The 17,266-nt window shown below is 37.4% G+C and overlaps 1 protein-coding gene and 2 long non-coding RNA genes across 3 annotated transcripts in view; 1 reads left to right on the top strand and 2 right to left on the bottom strand.

Moving 5' to 3' along the window:
* Positions 1-9,099, bottom strand: part of LOC134799895 (ceramide synthase 6-like) — a 33,923-nt gene extending 24,824 nt beyond the window's left edge. Inside the window, exons 1-3 of the mRNA XM_063772330.1 lie at positions 8,816-9,099; positions 8,204-8,318; positions 1,680-1,901 (exon numbers count right to left, since the gene is read on the bottom strand). Of these exons, the coding sequence (XP_063628400.1) occupies positions 1,680-1,901; positions 8,204-8,318; positions 8,816-8,994 (516 nt within the window). The 5' untranslated portion in view covers positions 8,995-9,099. The remainder of the gene's footprint in view (positions 1-1,679; positions 1,902-8,203; positions 8,319-8,815) is intronic.
* LOC134799947 (uncharacterized) lies at positions 2,061-16,637 on the top strand. Its single transcript, XR_010145488.1, has 2 exons — positions 2,061-2,115; positions 15,570-16,637. It is a non-coding gene; the product is annotated as an uncharacterized LOC134799947 (long non-coding RNA).
* The window catches only part of LOC134799942 (uncharacterized), a 55,237-nt gene continuing 47,662 nt past the window's right edge, over positions 9,692-17,266 (bottom strand). Inside the window, exon 2 of the long non-coding RNA XR_010145484.1 lies at positions 9,692-10,676. This is a non-coding gene — a long non-coding RNA (uncharacterized LOC134799942). The remainder of the gene's footprint in view (positions 10,677-17,266) is intronic.

The following is a 17,266-nucleotide window of genomic DNA, read 5'->3' as shown; positions in this document are numbered from 1 at the left end:
GTGGTTACTACTGGGAAAAAAATCCCACCTTTTACCAGTGGGAAAAATTATTCCCAGTAGTTACCACCAACTCGGTTTGGTGGTAACTACTGGGAATATTTTTTCCCAGTAGTTATCAGTGGGAACAAAATTCCCAGTAGTTACCACTGGTAACAACTTGGTGGTAACTAGTGGGAATAACCCACTACAACAAATACTATGTCTACAAGTCTGCCTGCTACTTTGTTTTTACGATGATTTAAAATCTCTAGTGCATTTTTATGGAGTGTCGAAGGTCGAAGGCAGGGTTTGGTCAGTTCAGTTTGAAGGGCACTATAATAAACTAAGATATTCCGGATAACGAACGAGGAGGTGCTAAGAAGAGTAAGTGAAAGGAGAGCTATCCTGAACACTATTCAAAATCGCCGAAAAATTATTGGACACTTAATACGACATCATCACTTCTTTAAAACAATTCTGGAGGGGCGGATAGGACGCAAGCGGGGTAGAGGACAACTCAGACGCAGTTTTCTAGAGCAAGTGAAAGAAAAAGTAGGGGTCGTGACTCGTTTCGTATCAAAAAGCTGGCGCAAGATTAGGAAAGGTGGAAGATACTCCACCGACACGAGTAAACAACTCTTAAGTTAATGATAAAACAGAATCTTACCTGATGAAGATATCCTATATAGGCATGGTCTATATCCCACAGCCACCTCTTGTTCCACAGTATGGCTATCCGCAACACAAAGTTGCAGACATGGGAGCACTTTCACGCGTTATCTCGCAGAACTTGACAAAAGGCTTCGCTTGTCTGTTTCTATGGTCTTTATCACGTTTAAAAGCCTTATCATGCGCCAGAATCGAGCGTGGTCTAAAGGTCGGTGGACCTGGGTCCCTAAATAACATTAAAACAGCATCTTACCTAGTGAGGATATCCTATATAAGCATGGTCTATATCCCAAAGCCATTTCTTGTTCCACAGTATGGCTATCCCGAAGATAAAGTTGCAGACATACGAGTAGAAGGACCACTTCCACGCGTTCTCGTAGAACTTGACAAGGCTTCGCTTGTCCTGCGTTTTCTATTGTTTTTATCAAGTTTAAAAGCCTTATAATGCGCCAGAATCGAGCGTCGTCTAAAGGTCCGTGGACCTTGGTCCCTAAATAACATTAAAACAGCATCTTACCTGGTGAGGATACCCTATATAAGCATGGTCTATATCCCACAGACTTTTCTTGTTCCACAGTATGGCTATCCCGAACACGAAGTTGCAGACATAGGAGCACTTCCACGCGTTATCTCGCAGAACTTGACAAGGCTACGCTTATCCTGCGTTTTCTATTATCTTTATCACGTTTAAAAGCCTTATCATGTGCCAGAATCGAGCGTTGTCTAAAGGTCCGTGGACCTTGGTCCCTAAATAACATTAAAACAGCATCTTACCTGGTGAGGATACTCTATATAAGCATGGTCTATATCCCACAGACTTTTCTTGTTCCACAGTATGGCTATCCCGAACACGAAGTTGCAGACATAGGAGCACTTCCATGCGTTATCTCGCAGAACTTGACAAGGCTACGCTTATCCTGCGTTTTCTATTATCTTTATCACGTTTAAAAGTCTTATCATGTGCCAGAATCGAGCATTGTCTAAAGGTCCGTGGACCTTGGTCCCTAAATAACATTAAAATAGCATCTTACCTGATGAGGATATCCTATATAAGCATGGTCTATATCCCACAGCCATTTCTTGTTCCACAGTATGGCTATCCCGAAGATAAAGTTGCAGACATAGAAGGACCACTTCCACGCGTTCTCACAAAACTTGACGAGCGTGGAGGGCTTGTCCTGGGACCGACGGAGGCGCCACCAGCGCTCGACCTGCCGCTCCGACATATCGGTCTGCTTCGCTAGGGCTGCCAGCTGTTGACAAATTGATACTAAGTAAATACATATTATAGGGGCAATCGGCCTACCATAATAAGCTCAGTAAGCTAAGCGCCACTTGCACCATCCCACTAACCCGGGGTTAACCGGTTAAACCGTTAACCCAGTGTCAAATTGTACTGGTAACCATAGCATAGGCTTAACCGGTTAACCCCGGATTAGTGGGATGGTGCAAGTGGCCCTAAGGCGTGTATTGTGGGTCTAAGGCAGGACCATAGTTTTTTGATATTTTATTTTTCTCACTTTTAATACAACTTAGCAGTTTTGTCTATGGTATTCACACTTATAAAAGTATGAAATTATGAAAGTAAGCAAGATTAAGAACCAGGCCTTCAAGCGTAGGTACCTTAGACGATATAAATAATAGATAGATATAGAAAAATACTTCAATACATAGAAAACAATACATCCATAGGAACTAACTAATAACTTGCTCGAGATAAACTAATAAATAACCGGGATCCGATTCCAGGGCCTCCAGCTTCGTAGGCAGTGAATGATAATTGTCAACGCTTTGAGTACATTTTACTAAAAATACATCAAAAAATGGTTGTCTGTAAAGTCGGTCTACGGACGATAATTTTGCGTGATAACGTCATAAGTCATAAGAAAACATTACCATTACATTACGTAACTTTACCATGGAGATCCGTCCACAACGTTACCATGGAGATCCGTCCACAACGTGACACTTTTTCGTGCATGCTACCGGTGTTCATCGATTTATAAGACGTTATCACGTCAAAAACAGATTTAAAGAAAGTAGAAGGTTTGAACATGCCTATTAGGGTCTAGCAGGAAAACTAAGTACATATTTGTAAATTTTGTAATGAGAATGAAACCTTAGCCACTAGGCGACGTTCGTGTCTCATTATCATTATAAGTATCACTAATTCTTATTTTACCATGGAGATCTGTCCACAACGTTACCATGGAGATCCGTCCACAACGTGACACTTTTTCGTGCATGCTACCGGTGTTCATCGATTTATACGACGTTATCACGTCAAAAACAGATTTAAAGAAAGAAGAAGGTTTGAACATGCCTATTAGGGTCTAGCAGGAAAACTAAGTACATATTTGTAAATTTTGTAATGAGAATGAAACCTTAGCCACTAGGCGACGTTCGTGTCTCATTATCATTATAAGTATCACTAATTCTTATTTTCCCACGATCTATCATAATAATTTATCTATTAGTAAATAAGTATACTGGTAACGCGAACTAGACATTCTTCCTTATTATCATCGGAATATTATCGCACGTATATCTTTATCAAACATGTAATAATATTACTATAGATAACTTATTCGACCCACTTCCAAGTGAGTATCAAATAACGAAATGCAAATACGAAAATCTAAGATCATATTAACGGGAAGTATAGGTACGTGAAATATGTGAGTTTAAACATTATTAAATCTAGTTTTCACGTCCTAATTTATTTAACAGACTTTTATACTTATAAAAGCATCGTGAAACAAATGAATGGGCGTCCTACGACAGTTCTACGACTGTACGCCCGCGACACGCCCTTGACACACAGGTCATTCACAAGATATTGTAACAGAAGGTCGCATCTCTCACAAACTCAGATAGTTTTACGATTTATTTGGTTAGAGACATGTAGACAATGGACGTTTATCTACACATATCATAAACTCTTTATTTATTATTATTATGAGCCTATATTTGTCCCACTGCTGGGCAAAGGCCTCCCTCTTATTTCTCCACGTATCCCTATCCCCTGAAGTCTCCCACCAGTCTCTGTCAAAGGTGTCAAGCTCGTCCCGCCATCTCTGGCCAGCATACGGATAAATACTCATTTCCGCTCATCTCCGTCTCAGTAGAAAAGAAAGGCAGCCTAAAGAGGCAGAACTGAGCCTGTTTTCAGATTTAAAATAAAAAAATCGGGCAAGTGCGAGTCGGACTCGCGCACGAAGGGTTCCGTACCATATAAAAAAAAAACAAAAAAAAAGCAAAAAAAAAACGGTCACCCATCCAAGTACTGACCACTCCCGACGTTGCTTAACTTTGGTCAAAAATCACGTTTGTTGTATGGGAGCCCCATTTAAATCTTTATTTTATTCTGTTTTTAGTATTTGTTGTTATAGCGGCAACAGAAATACATCATCTGTGAAAATTTCAACTGTCTAGCTATCACGGTTCGTGAGATACAGCCTGGTGACAGACGGACGGACGGACGGACGGACGGACGGACAGCGAAGTCTTAGTAATAGGGTTCCGTTTTACCCTTTGGGTACGGAACCCTAAAAACAACATAACTGCTTAGAGCGGTTGACACTTTTTTAAGAACATTGTTAATCGTTTCAGGTGTCAACCAGTGTAGTCAGTTATGTTGTTTTTGTAAACATCCCTTCAATTGTTTTCCATCGTATTTTCTCGGGGACGTTCGTATTTCTTTTGCTACTTCAGTCAACGTCAGTACTTTTTGTACCGAGACTGACTGAAATAGCAAGTCACGTTCGTACGTTTCCGTGAACACACGAACATATAATTATGATTTTTTTATTACGTAAACTGAATGAATAATAGACAACATAGCTATCACGGTTCGTGAGATACAGCCTGGTGACAGACGGACGGACGGACGGACGGACGGACGGACGGACGGACGGACGGACGGACGGACGGACGGACGGACGGACGGACGGACGGACAGCGAAGTCTTAGTAATAGGGTCCCGTTTTACCCTTTGGGTACGGAACCCTAAAAATGTAGGGTGATGCATATCGGTCGCACTGGTCGCACCAACTTGTGTGGCACCGTACAAACAGCAACTTATTACCAAAGGCACCACCGATGTACAGTTAACAGTGTGAGCGGTGGTACAACGAGAAACTAATGAATGGGCAACCTACGTCCGCTCTAAGACAATGTGCCTGCGACAAGCCCTTGACACGCTGTTCGCCATTCGAAAGATATTGTAAATGTCTACTTAAGACATAGAGGCCGATATACTAAGTTACTAGGAATTGTGCTAGCTTAGATAGGTACTAGTAATACAAACAGCAACACTCCTAACTGTACACCGGTGGGCCTTATTACAAAAGGCATAAGGTCCACCGATGTACAGTTAACAGTGTGGGCGATGGTACAACGAGAAACTAATGAATGAACCTACGACCGCTCTAAAGCTGCGTACGGATTGCGCGTACATTGGCACGCGTAGTCGGTTATGCGTGTCCTGGAACACCATGTCCGTACTTGCAGCTACGCGTACACTCTAGCGAGCCGCCATAGTTGGTTTTTGGTAAAATGTACGCGTGGACTGCGTATCCCGACTACGCGTAACCACAGGAACGCACTGTCCGTACGCAGCTTAATACAACGCCATTCGAAAGATATTATTGTAAATGTCCACTTAATACATAGAGCAACCATACTCTAAGTGTGTTCCGCGGAACCCTAGGGTTCCGCGACACCCCTGCAGGAGTTCCGCAAGAATTTAGAACACTATGCTTTAGTCGCCTCGAAAAATTTTACTATGCAAAAAACACACTGTAGGGTTCCATCAAGTATTTCGCTTTCCAAAAGGGTTCCGTCAAAAAAAAAAGATTGAGAACCGCTGACATAGAGGCCGCGCCGAGCCTACATTAGTATACCTATACTAAGTTACTATACTCTGTATGTTGAGTTGAGGGTAGATGAAATCATTGCATGATCAAATAATGTAGGTTAAAGTCAGGTCGTTCAGTGACTGATCCAGGCGGTTTTGTATTTGGTTGGTTAACCAATAAATGTTATAACTACGCGAAAATGTACAAATTGTTTGTTACTGTAACGTGAGCAGACGAGAAGCGTAGGGTGTTTTTTATATGAAAGCTCATTTCACACTTTTTACATCTCCAGAAGGCAGTCACCGACGCCCTTCTTAGAAAATACTTACATGGCCTGTACTAACAGCAACACTCTTTAACTGTCCATGGGTGAACCTTATGTATTTTGTAATAAGGTTTACGAACTGTCAGTTAACAGTGTGGGCGATGGTAAACTGAAACCATTGACGTATAACTCAGGACGGACCTTACGGGCACTAAAAATGGTACTATTTCAGCGGTGTCACGCACGAATTCCAGCCAATCGTGCAGTCTAACGCAACTAGTTGCGACCAATAGCGCGCGTGATGCAAACTCATCAACCAATCGCGCGCGTGATGCGAACACATCAACCAAACGCGTTGTAGCGGTGTCACACCGCTGTACTGGCCCCTGTTTGCCTCATTATTATTGCCCTAGATATCTAAGTATGTCAATAACTGAAACGTCCAGAGACTTTCATAGAACTTATTGCAACTTGTTAAAACATTTTATCGTAGGTGCCATGTCTTGAGTCGTACCAGTGTACGGTTGCTATCGAATAATCTCGGCCCACATCCACCCACAGTGCGTAAATACGTAAGTTGCTCTTCGCTTTCACAACAATTGCTCGTTTTTGCTTTGGCTACATGTAGATCCTAGATTCTAGGACGTCAAGACACTAATATCGTCTATTTCTAGGTATATCCATACCAAATTTTATCTTAATCGGTTCAACGGTTTAAACGTGAAAAGATAACAGACATACAGACATACAGACAGAAACTTTCGCATTTACAATATTAGTAAAAAAAAATATCAAGTTTGTGTGCCACCATTTTCATTGTATTTGAGTAAGTGCCTATACCTACTTTAAAATCTGTAGAACAATGACCTACATTTACTTGACTTGGTTTGGTCGTATAGTGGCTTAGAAAATAACATAATAGCACTGTACTTTAGTAGCGATAGCGGTAAAAATTGTAGTGAAATCCAGTATTATGTTTTTTTACCGAAATGTACAAAAAGTTCCTGTCCAAATCCTAATCTGGCTGCGTCGAGACGTGGACATTAACAAAGTATGATAGAGAAAATTTTGAGAGCTTTGAAAAAACCAGCCAAGTGCGAGTCGAACAGACAGACGGACAGTGGAGTCTCAGTTATAGAGTCCCGTTTTTACCCTTGGATACGGAACCCTAAAAACAAGCCTACTCAATAATGAAAGTCAATTAACCAGATGTCATTACATTAACATTAACAAAATTAATTATACAAAATTATTTATACAAATTAATTATACTGATTATAATTTATAATTATGCTTTTTTATCTACCATCATCTCCGAAATAGCACCTTAACACAACGCATTATGAGTCACTTTCGTTCATATGGGAATTGTAAATAAATAAACAAAAGAATGCAGTGGTTATATCATGTATAACTTGATTTTAAAACAAATACGACGCAATGTGAATCGATTGCTTATCGCGTTAAGGTTGCTTTTGCAATGTCATAGTTTAACCTAGGTCAGAAGACAGCATCACAGCAGTATCATGGCGCGTAAAAGCGCATTTTAATTTTTAACCTTAGTGATTATGTTTTAAGGTCGATTTTGCTGTTCTAAGTAATGACAGAATGTCATTAAGTTATCGATCATGCGAGGTTGATAGTAGATTGATTTATTAATGGTAGATTACCTGTACTCTAGGTACAGTCGGGGTCAAAGATATCTTTACATTTTTTGCCTTATCTTTCAACTCAACTTACGGATCCAGTACCCAAAACTTATGTAGCCCGTTGAGAGATCAGTATCACACACATATTCATTCGTAGTAGTAGTAAAAAAAAATTGTGCAAAAAGAAACATAATAAATGAAAAAACATAATTTGTACAAAGGCGAACTTATCCCTGAGTTATGTTGTGTTTATTGCTGAGCTTGCATTTATATATAATATAACTATATATTATATGTCGCCTAGTACAGTCAGTAAGGACACAGAATAAATAATAGTACTAGGTACAGAAGACTCACTCTCTAACAAAACGCGTCTGTTACGATCAGCACAGATATGGCCGCTAGGTGGCGACAGCGCCACGCGCGGCTTATGGCTTTCCCCAAAATTGGGGCAGAACAGATGTACTTTTAGCTACCTGTAGCAAAGCGACGAAATCGCGGAGTGAGCTACGCCTGGTAAGGACCAGTAACTACGGAAAGAATTGTTTAACCCTCATGCCTTGATACCCTTGCAATGCACTTGCTATGCACTTGCTATGCTTGTGGTTCAATTTTGGAATCTTTCGCTTGCTTGGGTATCAATATTAGCACGAAATGTTAAACAACAACTTTGCCCCCTTATAAAACAAATAACTATTTTATGTCTGTATGCCTTTTTTTGCTTTATGTGGCTGCCTGAGATACATGGTAAATTAATCTACAATAGGTATTAGTAGGATTACCTTTTTCGTAGCAGGGTTGGCCCTATAGGCTGCTTCCAGTTTAGGGTTGGGTGCGGCCTTCTTATTTCTACCATCCTTAATGCCTAGTGACTTGCCGAACGGAGCAAACACATATCTGAAACAAGATTAAATTATTACAATTTTAATTAAACTGTATTTGAAAATTTGTACGAGAGCAACTTAAAATATGTTGTTGTCTTTAGACTTTCCTTGTCCGAACAAGTTACATGAATAAGAGATATTAACTGCATGCAGATGTGTTTAGTATAATATGCAAAGCAGAGCTATGAATCTAGTAAAGTATGACCTTAATTGAACACTAAGTCATAATTTAATAATTAATTTAATAATGGCAATTTTAGCAGTTTAATTCCCTGGATTCTATAATCCAAACCTATGCTTATCTCTTTACATTTAACATTTTCAAGTTGTAAAATGTAAACAGGTCGAATTCTAATTTCAATTCCGTTGCTCACTTACACAGGAAACATTAAGAGCTAACTTCCTTTCTAACTAATTTAGCATTATCAATGTGTCATTCATTTTTTGTCTAACACCGAACCACGCTACCGCACTTTCAGAAAACTAGGTTAAAAATAAACCGGTACTTACTTTTCTAAGACGAAGCGTAGTGCTATAAACACCAGAGCCATGGGTATCGGAAGGAAAACATGCCGATGATCGGTGTAGGTGACCGTTTTGTCTGGGCCGGGCGCTATATCTGCCCACGTAGTGTTCGGCGGCAACCACACATCTTCGTTCCAAAAAGCATCCAAAAACGGGCGAAGCATCGCTAACTTATTATGACAGAACACTGGTTTTCACTCCGGAAGGTTTGATTTATAATTTGCGGTAATGATATGCGGGCCAAACGACACGCGACGCGATGGAGTAGGGACTGAAAATTGACAGTTCATTGACTTTTTTGACACATGAAGTAAGCACGCTTGTCATTAGAATTTGACGTTTTAGAGGCGTTTTTTTGTTTCGTCAACAAGCATGTTGATTAAACGTACGGTGCTTGCATGTTGCGCATTAAGCTGAAGCCAGTATTGCACATGCACAATGTGCAAATATTAACACCATTGAATCAAGTCTAGGGATGATATCCGCCTTGGCCTGGGTTCTCTTTTTCTCGGATATGTCCCAATGTGGAACCATCGGAGGTCGGCCGGGTGGGGTTTCGAAAATCATTCGTGGAAAACGAGTCATCGTAAAGCCCCCTCCAGACTATGCGCGTGAATCGCGGGCGAAGCCGCGAACGCGAGTGTGGAGTCTAGTTCGCTGATATGCGAAATCGACTCCAGACTCGCGTTCACGGCTTCGCGCCGCGATTCGCGCACGAGTGTGGAGCGGGCTTAATCCTTATTTTTTTGTACAAATAAGCATTTGTTCAACTCGCAGCCAATATGAACGAAGTTTGGAAAGGTTTTTTTTATAGATCTAGCGAGTGACACTCAGTCTCAGCAGATTAAAAGAAAACAATGGTTTAGAGGTGTCGAATTGTGTATTATAAATATTTCAATACAAATGCAATTTAACCATAAATAAACGCCGATATTCTTCTGATAATAAAAATATAAACCACTTCTCTGTATACTTGAAACAAAGTGTCAAAACGCAACACAGCAGGGCTATAACCGCGAAAAACGAAGAATGCAAATTGCGGGCATCTTTCTCTGTCACTCTAATTACGCCTTCATTGGAGTAAAAGAGAAAGATCCCCGCAATTTGCGAACTTTGGTTTTTGCGGTAGACCCTCAGAGATCAAGTTTAAACAATAACTCTCCACTGACATTTTTTAACGCGAAAACGACAACCTTAGTTAATATAAGTCAAAATATAAGTAGTGAGAGGCTACCGTGAATCATCGAAATATTGTAAAGTGTTTCACACTTATATCGGTCCGCGGGGCCGCTCCAGTATGTGAGTGAGACAAAACTATTCACGTATATAGCGATGTCCCGTTCGCACGCCAATGCGGTGAAGACCTAAGACCTATAGAGATGGAGATAAACCTTCAAATTTCGTTAATCACGGTAGCCGTCCAGAGGCTTCTACCGCGAACACTGAAAAGTTCGCAAATTAGGCACCTTTCTCTTTTACTCTAATTAAGGTGACATAGAAAGATGCCCGCAATTTGCGAACCGCGGTGTTCGCGGTTATAGCCAAGTGAACGCGTTTAAAAACTGTTGTGAAAACCACCCTTAAGCAGTTTAAGTTCTATCAATAAGTAACATTATTATTTAAATCATATCAACTTTCCTAATAACAACATACTTCAAAGGCACGAAACTATTATAGATTGTTTCAACTCGTTTTGATACTTAGACACATGGTTAAAGCGTCTGAACACGGTAGTGTACCTAAAATATATATTTAACCTTTTGTACGCCAATGACCGATATATCCGCACCGTAGGTTCAACGCCAAAGACCGATTAATCGGTCACCAACCACAGAGCAACATAGACCTCGTGCATATGCATAAAGTTCAATTTTAGTTTTTAACACTTCGGTGACGTGGCGTCAGCGTGACAGCTTTTGTGTTTAATACGGCGTCGAAAAGGTTAACCAGTAAAATCATTTTCTTTATAAAAGTGACACAAGTAAAAAACGAGGTTATTTTGTGACGTGGGCTCCATTTTACAAGAAATCGCATGCAATATTAGATACATTGGCGGCTAATTAGTTGAACCTAATTCGATTAGCCGTTAACCTCATCGCCATTCTATAGTCCAAAAAATTCTGTACAGGAAAAAAATACAAAAAGATGGTGTTACAGGGTGGTCTTTTTTGAGACCGTTGCCCTATTTATAAAGGGTTAAAGTCGCAATGTATCAAAAATCGCAAGGTGAATATTGGCCTTTAGGGGCATTGCACACTGCATCCGATTCACACGTCGGGATGTTACTATAATACGCGCATAGCGTTGTCTCGCCCTTGATACGATTTTCTGAGTTGTGTCACTTTTATCATAGAGTTAGACCAAGAAAAGTCTGCAGCGATTTTGATAGCCCACGCAGTGCAAGTGTTATTTTAAACGTCAAACTTCTATGAAATTATCACGTATAAATAACACTTGCACTGTGTGGGCTGTTAAAATGACTGTAGACTTTTCTTGGTCTAACTCTAACAATCACGGTCACAAGTTTGCTCATTACAAGTCGTGGTAATGCCACTTTTTAAGTATCATTTTACATGTTTATATTAAAAGGGGACAATTGAATATACAGTGAATAGGGAATATTAGGCAAAGGGGCTGTCCATAAATTACGTCATCGATATTTTGACGATTTTGGACCCCCCCCCCCCCCTATAATCATCCAAAAATCATGCTTGCCCCCCCCCCTAATTTGAAATGACGTAATTTATGAATAGCCCCAAAGCTCTGCATAGGTGACACCACTAGCACATACAGTAAACAAACCTCATTGACACATCATGCGTCACTAGGTCAATCACATGGCCTACCGTGAAACACGACAATCGAAAGTTCGGTTTCTGCCTCTCTATCACTCTTGCTTATTCGATCGATAGAGAGCGGCAGATAAAGAAATTGCCACCTGTAAACAAACCGCCTTGGTGAATCAATGTAATAGTGAAAACTTGTCAAAAAACTGTTAAGGCCTAGTATGTATAAGTTACTCTATGGTTTACTAAACAAATTAGTGCTGCACTCTGGCGGCAGAACATTGCAGTAATACTCCCTATTATTAAACAGAAACACTGGTATGGTTAGGTTTTTTAAGGTGTCCGAATGTTAAGAGGTACTATTACAATTCTGACATTAAATAAATCTTACATAAGCATACAGTAAATGAGAAAAAGCTCTTCATGTCAAGGTTCTTACAGATTACCAGTTCTCCGGACGATATCAGCCTGTCAGTTAATCACAAAAGGTGACAGTTCCGAACAACTGACAGGCTGGTATCGTCCGGTGAACTGGTAATCAGTGGGCCCCTTTATAGCATTGATCTTTTCCTGTAGGAAAACTTATTAATAACAAGGATCAAGGCTCTGAACCGGTTTTTTCTTCATACAAAAAATACCGGTATTATTACGTTATTTTTCGTTCTTTCGTTTATTAATTCATTTTTGATGGGTCAATTTAATAATACGAAGTCGTTACCTAAATACATGATCCAGTCCTACGGAAAGAGCATAATATTATTAAAAATATTGGGCTATTTTGGAATTAAAAAAAACCGGTTCCGAGCCCTGACAAGTATCGTCATTTGTAGAAAAAATATGGCGGAATATTATTATTATTTAAACAGGCATTATCAATAGAGGCCGTAATTAAAACATTAATAAAATTTAAACAAAAAAAAACAACAACCATGGATTAACATTAATAATAATTAAATAAAAACCTAAACAACTATAATTTCATATTCTGCTACAACAGATTTTTATAAAAGAAATACTGGACTTCACAAATTTGTCTTATAGCTAAGATTACAGATATAGTGCATAATTGTTTTCCATCGTATTTTCTCGGAAACGTTCATATTTGTCATGCTACTTCAGTCAACCTCAGTACTTTTTGTACCGAGACCGAGTGAAATGGCAAGACACGTTCGTACATTTCCGTGAAAATACGATGGTAAATAATTATGCACTACATCTGTAGAATAATTAACGTGGCCTTGTAAAATAATATTTACATGTCATTCACAGTATAAAAAAATTTCATAGATTTTTATCTGTACTAGTTTATATTTTGTTCTAATTCTTTGCAAAAAAGGAGGCAAACATATTTTTTTTAATAAAAAATTATTACAATTGTCTTTTAGGCAACTGGAGACTAAAGCATGTCTGTAATAATATAGAAATATGACGTTCTTACGCAGAAGGTACCATGTTTGTATAAATCTGAGTTCTGAGTTACATACAGAGGGCCTACCACGAAAATCTGAAATCTAAATTACGTTATCTGACTCTCTATTACTCTTGCTTATTCGAGAGGCAGAGACAGATAACGAAATTTCGATTTTGTTTCGCGGTTGGGCCTCAGGCAACCGACCAACATGCTAGCTCTTTTAAGGGGTATGTACCTTTTGCTTTAGAACGACACAATTTTACCTACTTTTTTTTATAAAATTCTTATCCTATAACAATTCCTAAGCTTTTTTTAAGCATATCTTTGGGTGTTTGCGTAATAATAAATAACGTAGGACTAATGTAATCTAAGTGCGTGGCCTTAGGGGGGCAAATTTAGACGTTTAAGGCCAGAAACTATTATATTTTCCAAAAAAAGCATAGTTTGGGATTAAAGTAATAAGCTTGTAAGTACTTTAGAAATTACATCCATAATACCTTTTTTTTTAAATTTTTACATGAGCTTACTTAAAAAAAAAACACTAGCTGTTTTATTTTTCGTAGAATGAATAAATCGTTATTTTATTTGTCACATTACTTAATTTTACCAATATCTTGGTTCTTGGTTAATCGAAATATTAAAATGGCGTGATGTGAGATATTGTGGATGAAACTGTTTCGTATTTTATAAACAAGCAAAATTGTACTTTTTACTATAATAGCATAGTTAAAATTAATCATTTTTCTTAAGCAATAGCACCTATGTAGATATTTACCTATAGTAATGATATGAATCTCATGCTAACATGAACACTAATATTAATTCATGCACTTTCGTTGCAAGAACTGTGCGTTTGTTATATAATTAACGTAACCGGTTGTTGGCCGAAACCGGTATACCCTATAGAAAAACCGGTAAAAATTATATTGGTATAACATAATGTGAAAGAATATGAAAACAAAATTATCCGTGTTTTATTTAGAGGTTTCAGGCTAAGGTTTTCATTAGGTAAGGTCACAGAATAAATAATAGTACTAGGTACAGAAGACTCACTCTCTAACAAAACGCGTCTGTTATGATTAGCACAGATATGGCCGCTATAACGCAGTGTTCAGACATATATGAGACAGTATTACAATGAGGAATTGGTCACTCTAATGATATTCACAATAAGAAAGAGACTGACCGCACTAAATAACTATTGAATCTATGCGAAACAAGCAATTATATCTCTTTTTCACACACGCACCTAAAACCATAGGCTAATTTAGATTTATCGAAAGGCGAACAATTTTTATCACCGTCGTATTCTAAAGGAATGATTTTGTAGTGTTGCGTGTGTAAAAGGCACTAACTAAGAATTAAATAAAATTACCTATCTACAAGTTGACTATCTAGTATCAGAGACCACAATCTTACTCTAATTATTTATTTAACAAATCATTTGATACCACAAATGACAATTTCAAAGTGATATAATCATATCATATAGTCATGAGAGGCCCATTTACAGTCTGACAAAAAAGAGTAGAAATTAAAAAGTGGCAATACTGTAGTGTTGTCCCTTTCAAATCAATCAAAGAAAACGGGACGACAATATAGTATTGCCACTTTTTAATTTCTACTCTTTTTTGTCAGATTATATGCATTGTTCATAAGCTGACATTTGTCAAAAAACAACTGAAACGTTTACTTCGAAAGTTTACATTATAATATAATATGACGCAAGCACATCTATCTATTCTAGCAAGTCCAAGTAAATAAGTAACTCTACTGCTCTAAGAAAACCGTTTTGATAAGGATATAATTTAATTACTCAATATATGTCACCATAAATTCTATTAGCTCAAAACGGTACTCTACGAATAGTTAAATCGATCGTTATAACATACCAAATATTATCTCACTCTTTGGAATTAATGGGTTTATTTAATATACAACCAGGTGAGAAAAGGCACGAATGTACCACTTTTGGCACTGACGAACATCTGTAGAACCTACACAGAATTTGGTATACTCACTGTGTTTGTACGGTTGAGTTCACAAACATTATTACAAGTCATCGTTTCAAAAATATACAGTACAATCTCACTAATCCGGCACCAATGCTGACACAAGAGAGCCGGATTACTGGAAAATTCGGTTTACTGGAAGTTAGAGCAAATCTGCATATTAATGATGTGTTTTTAGTATGTCATAGAAATACATTTTACTAAAATACTAAATTTAAAAAAAATCTACTCTTATCTGTAACTTGGCCATTTATAAAGAGATTGAAGGGCGAAAATGTTAGAGCACATAGAAAATTAGGACATAGAATGATCATTTGTATCCCAATTTTAGTGCCGGATTACCGGGGAATACCGGACCATCGAAATGCCGTATTACCGAGATTTCACTGTATTTACTCGACCTAATTGTCAGTGTCTTAGAGGCGTGTAAATATATTTATGGAACGTTGGTTTGTTAAGATGTCTGTGAACTCGACTACATCTCTATGAATAGTTGTTAGTCTCTCGCCAGCAAAGTGTATCTTAGTGAGTTTACGTAAACAATAAAATTAAGTAGCTAAAAGGCATGGATTAATTTTATACAATGATCTCAACCCTATTTATGATATAACCCTAGTGTATAACAATACATTTCCATGGTCGTCAGTGGATTCAACACAATGTTATTATTATACGTTATCTAACGTGAAGGCGGATTAAAATAACAAACTAAAATATTTTATTCATTTTTGATCGATAATTAATAAGAATGCAGACAAATTTTCATAAGTAGTTATAATTTGTCTAAAGAAATATTAATATTTAAATATGGAAGCGTGTAGCTAATTTCAACTACGTGGTCCCATTCAATAGAATATTTACAAAACTGGCCTAAAATAACCGATTTCGTCGACTTTATAAACGGGTAAAATATTATCTTTAATCATTATAAGCCGAAAAATATCACATAAACCGTAGAAAATCTATTTTTATTCTTTAAAATTTTATCATTATTTTCAATATGTTTCATTGCCAGCAAGTAACTCATTTGACTGTCAAAGGACTTTAATTTAAACTTTAGAAGGCAACGGATTTAATAAGAATTCAAGTCACCAATAAAACATTGAGACACGTAGTTTTAAACAATCACAGAGTAGTTGTGCAATAGCAGTAATTTGTGACTGCGTAGAGAGTAACAGTAGTAAATACTAATGAACAGGCGCGATAGAAAAAATTAAGAATATTTCGAATAAATAATATAAGTAATTATATGTGATGGTCTGATGGTATATGTACATTACATTTTTATATACATGCCAATTAGGCTTCGTTGTTGATATAGTAAAATGAAATTATAATTTAAAATTATGCCATAGAACGCAAAGTAAATAAAATCGGTTAAAGGGAAAACCGGTGCAGAACATCCGAGTAAGACCTAAAACCGGTTTTGCACAAATTTTGTCCAGTCAATCAACTCTAACAATAACTTTATAACTAGAAAATTGTCGTATTTCTTAGGCAATGAATTTACTGGTCATAGATTTGCGTGGCCTTATATAAGTAAAGATTGTACAGGTAGTGATAAATTAAACCTTATGTCATCATCTCCATAACTTGTACATGTAATTTAATGCATCATGACTTTGTTTTATTCATTAGCTTACATTATTTAGTACCAATTCCAATAGCTAACTATCCATTGCATAATATTATTATGACTTATATTTATATGCGAAATACCTTTAACAAGGTAAGGCAATCGTGCGAATTCCTATGTATAATTAATATTAAGATAAATTTTTGGTTACTTTACAATTTTATAATGTAGATAAAGTAATAAGGGTCAGTTTTTATGGATAGAAAAAGTTACTGTAACCCCGCCCTTTTAATATATAACATAAAAAACTAAATTAATTATAATTATCTTTCACAGACGTTATTAAAATACCTACCTACGAAACCATTTCGTTATTTTATTATAATTTTAATTATATATGTAGGTATATTAAGAAACACGTATTGGCATTGATACTTAATTAAGAATACCGGAACACCAGCCGTTTCTTCAATGTGATAACAACTCTAAAGTACAATACGAAGTACAAAAAAAAATTAAAAGATGTAATTTAAGTACGATAAAATTATATGTACACGAAAATGAAAAATACTGAGGTAAAACAAATTGTTTTGTTAAGAATCATTAATTGATTACGTCACGAATCCAATAAACTCAAAAAAACAGTTTTGC

The sequence above is a fragment of the Cydia splendana genome, chromosome 19 (genome assembly GCF_910591565.1).
Source record: "Cydia splendana chromosome 19, ilCydSple1.2, whole genome shotgun sequence".
In the NCBI taxonomy this organism is placed as follows: Eukaryota; Metazoa; Arthropoda; class Insecta; order Lepidoptera; family Tortricidae; genus Cydia; species Cydia splendana.
This window is presented reverse-complemented; position numbering and strand designations above follow the sequence as displayed.